The 11,684-nt window shown below is 35.4% G+C and overlaps 1 protein-coding gene across 1 annotated transcript; it reads left to right on the forward strand.

The window, feature by feature from the left end:
* The first annotated feature begins 399 nt into the window (after nt 1–399).
* LOC129265819 (uncharacterized) lies at nt 400–10,911 on the forward strand. Its single transcript, XM_054903756.2, has 3 exons — nt 400–1,445; nt 5,700–5,856; nt 10,778–10,911. The coding sequence occupies exons 1-3, from the start codon at nt 1,359–1,361 to the stop codon at nt 10,909–10,911; spliced, it is 378 nt and encodes a 125-aa protein (XP_054759731.1). The 5' UTR covers nt 400–1,358.
* The last annotated feature ends 773 nt before the right edge of the window (nt 10,912–11,684 follow it).

Genomic DNA, 11,684 nt, shown 5'->3' on the forward strand with positions numbered 1-11,684 from the left:
AAGTTGAGACACAAAGTCAGGGTAGAGAAGTGTAGTTTCTCTGAAACTAAAAACCTATGAACATTGTGGTTATGTCTCAGTGATGAATTTGCTTTTTGCTAGAGGATGTCCCATTTGAATTGAAGGTGTAGATTATCATACCTTGACACCTAGATAACATCCTTTTGTTGCAAAAAATACGTTTTATAGGTGTTGCTACATTGTCTGCCAGGTAATTACCTAATTATACAGCTGAAGACATGGTTGTTGAGGACTGAAAGAGGTCTGAGGGATTTAGGCTAATCCTGATGTCTCATCCGTTGGAACTTTTCAGATGAAGGGGGTTGAAGACTTGGCTACTGCTCTGTAATGCGACGGGTGTCTTTCATTGTCCCCCCTCCTCTCCCTTTCAGCTCTTGTCGCTTGCCTGAAAGGGTTGCCGAGTGATCCAACTCATCTGTCCGGCCACGGTGACTAAAAGTGCTTCGTCGTGCCGCTGCGAATCAAGGTTTAGCGCTGGAAATACCTCGTGAAGTCAGGTCTCTTGCAGCGCAACCTCCATGAGGCACGGTCCATTCTGTGGTTTGATCCTAATCGGGAATGAAGTAGATACATAAGGACATTATATTCATTATTAGACTTGGAAAATCATCTGAATTCTTGTAAATCATTCATTAAAGCAGATAAGGCTCTTTCTATTAGACTGTCGTTGCAGTTGTCATCTCTACAAAAGATTTAAAAAATCAATGGATGACCTTGTCTACAAAACAGTTACTTTAAGTTAGTTTCAACCTGGACACCATTTAAACACGATACGTCATCTAGAAATTGCGGAAGTTATGCACTTGAGTCTTTCAAGATTTTCACTTTCGTCCACCTTGTTAAGAAAACATATTCTTGATACGTTTTGATATGGTGATATAATTGCTTTGATACTTTCAGTGATGCTCATATTTATCATTGAGTGGTAGCTTATATTTCAACATCTTCGTAGTAAGGTCTGAAGTTCACCTTGTGTCTTAATTGTGGTCGCTGCTCAGGTTTCATTAATGGCTGTTTTGATGACTTAAGAAATTGAAACTTAGCTGTTGGATTATGCATTTTCGTTTATAAACACTTGTGAACGTATAACAGGATTATAAGGAAGTTCATTGAGGAATAATCTGTGTCTTCACTCCTGACGGTGCTAGTCCTGAGGAACGTGCAGTACAGAGCAGCTGCTTCTATGCCTTAAAGTTGGGTGTCTTTCAACTTAATCTTTGTATGGCCAGTGAGCTTAGATATATCAGACAGACTTAACCGGCTTCATAGTTTCATAGTGTGGATTGTGAGTGAAAAAGGAATATCAGATTGGATTTTCGTGATATTTATTCGTAACAATGCCTTGCGTGCCGTGTCGTTGGTCAGTCCAGTGTGTGGAGGATCAGGAAGGTGTTGTCATGGTGATTTGCAGTACGAGAAAGAGAGTAAGCTCCAGTTTTAATCTATTATAGTCCATAAAAGTCAAGTATTGTCAGATAAGAATTTGATTTTCGATAATCCATAATAATTTGTTGTTTTACCACAGAGGGTGATTATAACTTTTTGGACAACTAGACTATGAAGTGCCACATTAAATGATCAAGTTCCCTTTCCCAATTTTTTTAGTTCTTGGTGGAATGCTAACCACCCACAGAACTCAATGGTTATATTTTTTTAGGATTTGTCAATGTCTAAACCAGTTTTCTATTAATAATTATGAAAAAACTTTTGTTTGAGATTTTAAAGTTTATATGAGCTTATAGTTATGTTAATTCCAGGTAACAAAGTTAAAGTATCCAGGGCACCAATTCTCTCGCTCTGAAATTCATCTTTAACTCTTAAACTTGGTAGAAAATTTTCAGCTCTATTGGATCATGAAAGTATATTTGGGTTAACAAGCTACAATTCCATGTATTGAATTGATATCCATCACTTTTTAATAATCCTTTTGGTTTCCCTTTCTCAGTTATGTCAACATTTTCACTGTATCGTTGTTACATCATACAAGTGAATGAATTAACCTTTGCATCTAGAAAGACATGCATTAGCTCCGTAGGAAGCTGGTCATTATTACAGTTTCCAGGAGAAATTGTCCATCCAATTTTTACTTGTAAATCTCAATTAACACATGATAATTCATTTATCTACCCTGGCTGAATTTTCATGTTGCTTTGATCTCATTCAGAATAGCATCCTGTATATGAGAGTTGTTAAGTAAGACGTAAACATACACACCCAGGACCTGTAACATTTAAGCTTAGTAATTGTTTGAATTTGAATTTATTAACAAACTTCATTCATTTGGCATGAACATTTTGTTTTGAATTATATACAATGATAACATAAACAAAAACATTCATAACTGTATGTCACATAAATCAGTAATACATCAATACATTTTCCATAGATTTCCAATTATTATACAGATATACATCTATATACAAAGAAAAATGACTAATTGAAATTTAACAGAGAGAAGGTAGAGCATAATGTAATATAATTATCGAATACAGATCGGGAAGTAAATAAATGAATATATAATGTTAGATATTTATAATTGATTATGGGGCTTATTTTTATGATCGATCATACACGATTATTAATGCAACTAATCGTAGATATGAATCCCATGATCAATTGCTAGTCTTAATATTGTAGGGCCCATTTTCACTCTTTGAAAGTCTATTAACTCTTGTGAAACACCCCCAGAGATGGTACTTTATATAGTGTATGTCATTTCTAACAAGAATTTGATTTGATTTATTATTTGATTTATGCAAAATGTTGATTGAGTGAATAGATATCATTAAAGAGATACATTCTATGATTATTATACAAGTATTCTGAACGAGTTTTTAGTTTTAATAAAAATCAAAGCAGGTCTTAATGAACAATAATTGCAAGATTTTATAAAAATGTTGCCAATTGGCATTTTAAAATAGTGATTTTATTGTTCCATTGCATTACAAATTTGTAGAAAAATAATGATTAGCCTCGACCTAACCGCATTTAATTCAAGAACAGCAACATGTACTGCACTTTAAATGATACCATATTTTTCAGTATATTTTCCTCTTCCTATTGAGAATCGTAATTAAATCTATAAATTGTAATAGTATTCAGAATATCAAGAGATTGGAAAAGTTTCACCATGGTCATACAGTTGTAGAACATTTTTCTACAATTGATTCCATTGACTACAATGTACAATCAAACGTAAAAATCAAGCATACGATTAATTGCTAACCTTTGTGTTAGGGGAGGCATCATTAGTAAAAATAAACTGTTTTCCTTCTCTTCACAGTAATTATACACTCTAAAATGTTTATAAGGTTATACTGGTTGTTTAAGCTTGTCACTCCAAAACAAGTTGTTTAAACTTTAAAACAATTGTTTGATTTTTTTTAAATTGTTTAAACTTTTTGAACATCATGTTTAAACTTTTAACAATTTGTTTAAAACTTTAAACAATAGTTGTTAGAGGGATGAGCTTAAACAACACTTGTTTAAAGTTTGAAACAAGTTGTTTAAAGTTTAAGACAAGTTGTTTAAAGTTTAAACAAGATGTTCAAAAATTAAACAATTGAAAAAGACATAACAATTGTTTAGATTTTTGTAAAAAACTTGTTTTTAGAGTGACAGGCTGAAACAAACCAGTATAAACTTTTAAACATTGTTTTTAGGGTGTATACATGTACATGGCAAAAATACTGCAGTATTTTTGCAGTGTATACAACAAGTGACATTTGTATTGTTACTGTAGTTTAACTCTAGAATCAGATTGAAAATAATACATTGCCATCTGCATGATTTGCTACATTGATAGACAGATGCTAGACTTTCAATGCCATGAGGAAATTGATTAATTGCTTAAAAGTAATTGTTCTACTATGCATTGATTCTATATAAATAGATCATTGTGATTTAATGTTTGTATTTCAATTGATAAAAAGATATGAGCACATACTGCATATTAGACTGATGTGATACCCCCTTGCCTAATTTTTACTTATTTTTAATTTTTATTTAATTTATTATTTTCGATGATATTTTGACATTTAAACAGAGAAGGGATAAGAGATCTATCATGGCTTGAAGTTGCATTCCCTCACTAACATTTACCCACTGTATTTATTTCATGAGATAAATCCTGACTACAAATGTTTTCCAAATGTCCGTAAAAGGAAAACAAACACAGGAGATGTCTTTAATGTGCTGCCAGACAAGAAATATGCTTCATAAAGCACCGGCTTGCAAGTTTTGAGTAATCTTTCCCATTTCATGTCAATTTTCCTCTTGCATCATGTTCGCCTTCATGGTTCATTTAGTAAGAATTATAATAGATAACAGATGGTCATGTAACAATACATGTCAAGTATTACAGTATCTTTCTTTTGATACTTTGATGATTTTGCTATTTATTAATTTGTGTGATTTTATTTCCATCACTTTTTGGGTGACATTTACACTTAATGACTGGAAACTTTTATTACAATTCATTAAACAAAAATGAAGAATGCGTGAATATAGATGTATTTACAAAAGGAATCATGGAAAAGCATTGAAATTACAATATGTGCAAATTACCTTTATGAATCAGGATTAGACATTATCTTTTCAGCATAAATATTTTTCTTATCACTGGCAATAGAAGTTTCTTAAGTCAGGTTAACAATTACATTACTGAAAATAGTAACAGCCATTGATCAAAGGGTGTATTTACCATTCATAAATACTGGACGGTATGGATGTTTGATATAATTTGTCTCATGAAATTTCATTCAATATTTAAAACAAAATTTTGTTGATTTTACCACACCTGCTTGACAAAATTGCCCCACTCCATATCTGCATCACTTATCTTATTTACAATGTAAAAATCAGTTAAAACTTTTATGCATGTCGTTTAAGCTCTTCACTCTAAACAACTATTGTTTAAAGTTTTAAACAAGTTGTTTAAAAAAGATTAAACAATATTGAAAAGTTTTAACAAACATTTAAAAGTTAAAACTTGTCAAGTGTGACAGTCTTAAACGTGCAATTTTATTTTATTTTATTTTTTACAAAAGTGTATAAAGTTCATGGTATGTTTGATGAATTGTGGCAGTCTACTGACCTGAAGGATGTATGAAATTGACCTAATCCTTCGGACAATTGTTTGTAGTTATCACCCATAACATAATCCCCGCTTGTCAGTGAAACAGAGTTTGCTGCCAAATTTTATGTCAGAGAATTTTGTGAGTTTTCTCAGGGATTTTGATATTTAATGATTGTGATGTGAAATTTCACTATGGAAGTACTGTCTCACCCTACTTTAATTGGCTGCATTTTGTATTCCTGATTATAAAATGGAAACTTTGAGAAATGTTCCCGGTCTGATGGGGATTTTTTTATAGGGGGGACTGTCTAATCTTTAGAGACAGGAATTTTAGTTGTGGTTGACTGGTTATTTAGACATTTCTTTAAATTTGAAGTAGACCTATGAACAATATCTTCATGTAACTTCAGCATAAAAGTGTAGTGAAATGTACCCAAATCCCCTCCTTTATTCCAAAGCCACTTCAATATCTTGCATATTCAAAGTTTTAAAGATTAAACAATTGTATACAACAGTCATAGATTGTTTTAAACTATCAATTATCTATGAACTCATAGCCTTTCTCTTCCCTTTCTTTCTCTGTTTGATTTATACCATACAGAGATCATCAGTCAGTTCTGTAGATGGCTACCCGACGGGTCGTAAGGGCAGCAAACGGAGGAAGAGTCGAACCTTGCCGGACCCACGCCATGCGGAGCGGGACTCTATCGTCAAGAACCACAAGGAGATGTCTTCAGGCGTTGCCGATCTTGACACAGGTTTGTATTCATTTTCTGCAGAAAATGCAGGGGGTGCATAAGGAGAGCGTTACTCATACGTCCAAAGTTGGCTGACGTCGGCCCGTGACTGACACTGGCTTGTACCGAGTCCCCCTCTGGATGTGATTTGAAGCCGGCGTGAGTCTGGCCTCAGTTCCACCATTTGTGTTGTGTAACACCTCCAGGTTGACTCAAAACAGCTAAATGAAGTGATATGATAGCGAACAATAAATAATTTATTCATTTATGTATTTATTATGTTTTATTTATTATACTGCGGGGTATAGGCCTGAAAGTTATGCACTGTGAAAAAAACAATGCACAATGTTGCGTCACGAGAATAGGCGACGTGAAGCCGGGCTTATGTGTAACGGTTATAATGATCTCGAGGCGGATTCATATTGCAGGCTTGAGGCTGGGGTTGGGGTCGGCTTCAAACCTGACACATATGTAACAAGGCCCATAGAGACTCTGTTCCAAGGTCACTTCATTTGTGTGTTGAGATATATGTCTATAGCTGGAAGCAATGTACTTCTAGAGATACCTGTCACAATGGGCAATTCGTAGTTAGATCACACCTTTAGACCAGAGTTTGAATTAAACCAGAGTAGGTCCATAGCGACTGTTTGTTAGTCAGGACTTTGATATACATCTTGGAGAAGTTAACATTCTGTAGCTGAAGTCCTTGTTAGATTTTTTTTTTTACATAAACTTTCTCTATAGTTATAGCAATAGCTCAGTCGGTAGAGCGGGGGATTCGTATTCCGGTGACCCGGGTTTGATTCCCACTTGGTGCGCTAGTGCCCTTTGGTAAGGCATTAATCCTCACTACCAGGTCCTTCGGAGAGGGCTTTAAGCCGTCGGTCCTCTGGTTGCTTGCTTTCAAGCATTCATGCTTTCTTAGCAATCGGGTAAAAAAATTTCACCAATCACCGATATAACAGTCAATTAGTTTGGATAAAACTTCTTGAATTTGCCATCTATGAGATAAGTCTTTTTTGCGGCAACGGCGCAACATGTATATTATAGAAATAGGATAACTATATTTGACATGTGTCCTCTGGCTTCTATTAAAAGCATTACTCATGTTTACACAAACAGAAGCCCTAGGCATATCTGGCATATCACCAGTAGCAAAACAAATTATCGGGGGATACAAAAAAGGTACTATATGTAGATGGCCTCCATGGCAAAATTTTCATTCAGACAGACTATCGCATGCAATGCAAAAACGTAGGAAAAGCCCAGATTTCCGTGTTTAGTGAGCTAATGACTCAGGAGTCTTAATTGCGATGAAGGTTTTCTTGATATATAAGTTATTTTAAGATGCACAATAAAGATTTGAAAACTTGCAGGTGTCTCGTAGTTAGGATCGGGGGTGCAATAACAGGGACTCATACAGTTAACCTCGGCTCGGATTCTACTTAATCAATACATCAGATTTGTATCTTTTATTTAGCTACAATATAAGTTTATTAGATATTCATCTATATTATCCATATAAATTTTACTGAATAAACAAAATGAAATACAGGTTAAATTGCCATCCTTTTTTCTCAATAGTTTTTTAAATGAATGAAATGAATAGTGAATAGATGAATGAAAATATATACATATACATAAAGATTTAATTATAACAGAAGGAAAGTATGATAGATGAAACAAAATTAATGGATAATAAACAGAAAAAAAAGATTGAAGTAGATTACTGATGTTGTTCATGCAGAGGCTGTATTTATTACTTTGTATTCAAAGCTAAACTTGCTGGAACTTTCCTCCTATTTGATATTCTACCATCTACCTAAAGCACTTGATAACACCAATATTATTCAGTTCATGTATAGCGCATTATACATGTCATTTAATGTTTCTACACGCTTCCAATGGGTCTTCATTACATTATTACCCTTGCTTGAGCCTGGCAAATCTTTTACAGTGCAGAAGCATTTCAAGGAATCAACTCCTGCCAGGTACCATCTACCTCACATGGGCTTCGTGCAGCTCAATTCTGATAAGTTTTTGCTGAAGGAAATTACCCCATGGCTGGGATTTGAACCCACGACCCTCTGTTTCAAAATCCAGAGACTAATCCACTAGGCCACAACACGCCAATTGTGAGGAATAGGGGAAGGAGATGGGTATGATGGTATGAGGAGGGGAGAAAGTTGATTGAATGGAATATTTCGAATAAGTAAAAAAGGAGCCAAATAACATAAGAGGTGCGTCAAATTTTCACAAATCACAAATCCAATTAAGAAGAAAAAATTGAAGAGGACGCGGCATCCCCCGTGTGAATGCTGGAGAAACCTCAAGTTCTGTGACACTGATTGTGTGTGTCAAAACGCCGAGGTTCTGGCCCCTCGATGAACTTTACACGCCCACTCTGGAGATGCTATGACACATGTATCTCATACTCCCAGCTGAATTCAACAAGAATGTCCTCATGCATGTGTTCACATGCACGCCCCTATGAGCAGAAACACTACATTTTTTGCGGGTCATTGTTCCTATATTTGTGACCAGCCACTGTAAAACCAACAATACATGTAAGTCGCCAGGGAAGGTTTCTGTATATAGGCCAAATAGTTATTTGGTCTTCAAAAGGTAAAAATTGAAAAAATGGATTGTATGAAATTATAATTCTTCTTTTTACTGTAAAAATGTTGATATGTAATGTTGAGTGAAAGACAAGAATTAAGTTTCTTTGACACTTTCTTTCTGGACCGCTTGAAAGTTTCATTTAGATTACAACAGTGTGCACCTCTCCTACTTGAGAGAACCCCAAACTTCCAACCCAAGTTTTTAAAGCTCTCCCTGAGTTTATTCTGCATTAAATCAAGTATTTGTGTGGGTTATTATTGATCAATTTTGACAAGTTATATATCATTGGAAATAAACATTTCAAACTTTATTTTGGGCAACCCATTGTTAGTTTTTTAGTGGCAAATCACATGTAGAGTTTAGACTGCAGTGTTTCAAATGTTATTTTTGTTTGCATGATTCATATTGAGCAGCCTCAAATTGTATTTGATGAACAAACCTTTCTGGTAACAAAAGTAAAAAAGAATCTCTTGGTTTCCATCTTAAGACATTATAAACAATTGTAGTGTATGAGTTAAGCTGAATTCATGAATAAAATATTAAATTCTATTTTGTATCTTGTATTCAAGAATATCACTCCTTGAGTTTTGGCATTCATTTCTCTGACTGGGAAGCATGTAGTATTACCTTTGTACCATTTACCTTCGAAATGCCTTTATTGTACCATATCAATACCCTTAATAAGCATTGTTGTACCTATGTTGATATGTATGATACCCCTTTAATACCTTTGTACCTCTTAATAGTAAATTCTTGTTATGAAGAAGTGCCATGTTGATCTCCTTGCAGTGCTATTCATTTTAGAGGCTTGTTATTCAAAGTTGGAATTGGAACTGACTTAGCTCCCCGTTGCAGATGAAACCATTTTAAAGTTCTCCTTGAAAACATGGTTTACGGAAAATGGGAACATAGGATATGACAAACTTTGGCAGGATTCTCTGGGGAGTATCGGGAGAGAAAATCCGGTCCATGAGCAACCCGTGCTTTCCCCGGCTCAGAGCTGGCAAAAATGTGACTCATTGGAAAGTTTGGATGTTTTGTTTTGATTATGTTCCTTTCAACATTCTGCCAGTGGTTTGTTTGTATCGACATTATTGGGTTCTGAGTAATCGTGTCAACATCCCTCACCACTCCTCGTTGAACGCTTTTCCCCAAGAGGGGGCTAAAAGTTTTTCAAACATTTCGCATTTGGGTGGTTTGCCTCACAGTTTTGATGATTGCAAGAGTGATAAACTCTCCTCTAGGACCCTCTTACACAAAACCTAGTGATCAATCATGGGACTGATTCCAATGATTGATTGCATTGGTTATTGCATACGATCAATCGTATTAATCAACCCCACAATCAATCGCTACGTTTCATGTTACTGCTCCCTGGAGTTGACATTGGCCGATGTGGGTAGCGGCACTTTTCTCCTAAAGTCAACCCGAATTTTCAGAGAAGAGATATTTGATGTGCATGTACATTTTGCATCAGGTACCCCACTTTTATGATGATTAGCTCAGGCAGATTATTAACTTGTGTGGTCTCTTCAGTATTTTCTGCGATTATCAAGAAAAATGTACTCTGAATCGTGCATCTCTGTTACTTTTCGTTAGAATTATTACTCATACACTTACAAATTCACATAATAAAATTAATAGTTATTTCATTTGTAGGTTGTTTGATTCATTGAGGATCCTCATTAATCTTTTTTCTCAAGAGAAGGAGCATTTTTAAATGGTAGTTCTTTCTACATGTTCATGTGTTTGAAGGGCTATAGGCCCTTCAAGAAAAAGTTTAAGGAATGGGATTTACTTATTTGAAATCAAGCAAATTTTTGGAGGTACTTGAAATATTTGTTCCTGCTAAATTTTACCTTCTATTCAGAATTATTTTCATGTCGAGTAAAAACATTTTCTCATGAAAAATTGTCACGTTTAGTTTCACGAGGTAGTACTGCATGCAGTGTGAAATGACCCATTATTAGAAATATGAACACATTTTACTTCAGCTTAAACCTTATATATTTCAAATTCACTTCCTGATACGATAATGAAATAAATTTCTGTGATTTCTCTGTAGCATTTAACTGCCTTTTATGGAAAGGATTATAATTGCGAAACACGTTTTTAGACCAAATATAGCAGCAGTGCCGAATTAACACATTATTGACTCACAGAATTTGGGTTTTTTTTTCAACGAATATGTTACAGAGAATACAGCTTAACCAGTTTTATTCCTCTTTTATCTCTCATTTCCTCCTCTGTTTCTCTTCCCTGTTTCCCCCTGCTCCTCTAACCCCCCTCCCGGGCCTTTTCCCTTGCTCTATACATGTAGGTGTGAAGATTCTTAGTTTCACGCACACAGAACCCATCGAAGTGCCTAGCTGCAAAGACAGGGAGGTGAAAGTGAGCATGAGGGCACAGACTCCAGATGCTACTCTGGTAAGTATCCAGGGGGCCGTTTCATAAAGCTGTTCTTAAGTTAAGAGCGACTTTAAGAACGACTGGTGATCCTTTCTTACGCGCTAAACCATCGCCAATGAATATACCATTTACCACAAGAAAGGATTACCAGTCGTTCTTAAAGTCGCTCTTATCTTACGAACATCTTTATGAAACACCCACCAGTAGTGTTATGGGGCATTGCAAGATACTCGCGATCAATTGCAAGTCTATTTACAGCCCCTAAATCAATAATAAAGGGTATTTATATTGCGCACATATCCACCTTGTTAGGTGCTCAAGGCGCATATTACCCGGCTAAGCTAGGCGTTCATAGCGCACACAGCTTTCTAAGGAATTACTTCCTATCGGTACCCATTTACTTCACCTGGGTTGAGTGCAGCACACTGTGGATCAGTTTCTTGCTGAAGGAAATTACGCCATGGCTGGGATTCGAACCCACGACCCTCTGTTTCAAAGTCCGAAGACTAATCCACTGGGCCACAACGCTCCACAATCATATGTCTTGTAATTAATTGTCAATTTATGATTGATTGGTAATCTGCTTCTTGAAACAAGGAGTGTAATCTGATTTGCTACAGCTAAATTGATCTATTGATTGTAAATTTGCTACAGAAAACTTGCATTTGATTGCAAATATTTTCTTGCAACACCCCCATAGTCTAAAAATTTGCGATCCACCAACCCAAAGCCTTCCAGTAAGTCACCAGGGAAGGTTCTACGTTCATAGCCAACATATTAATTTGGTCTTTAAAAAAAGTAATCACGATAATATTAGC

The sequence above is a fragment of the Lytechinus pictus genome, chromosome 1, assembly GCF_037042905.1.
Source record: "Lytechinus pictus isolate F3 Inbred chromosome 1, Lp3.0, whole genome shotgun sequence".
NCBI lineage: Eukaryota > Metazoa > Echinodermata > Echinoidea > Temnopleuroida > Toxopneustidae > Lytechinus > Lytechinus pictus.

Excerpts from the sequence above, each read along its gene's own strand:
- LOC129265819 (XM_054903756.2), top strand. The coding sequence starts at position 1,359 with ATGCCTTGCGTGCCGTGTCGTTGGTCAGTCCAGTGTGTGGAGGATCAG. Across the intron at positions 1,446-5,699 it reads TTTGCAGTACGAGAAAGAGA|AGATCATCAGTCAGTTCTGT; the intron begins GTAAGCTCCAGT and ends TATACCATACAG. Across the intron at positions 5,857-10,777 it reads CGTTGCCGATCTTGACACAG|GTGTGAAGATTCTTAGTTTC; the intron begins GTTTGTATTCAT and ends CTATACATGTAG.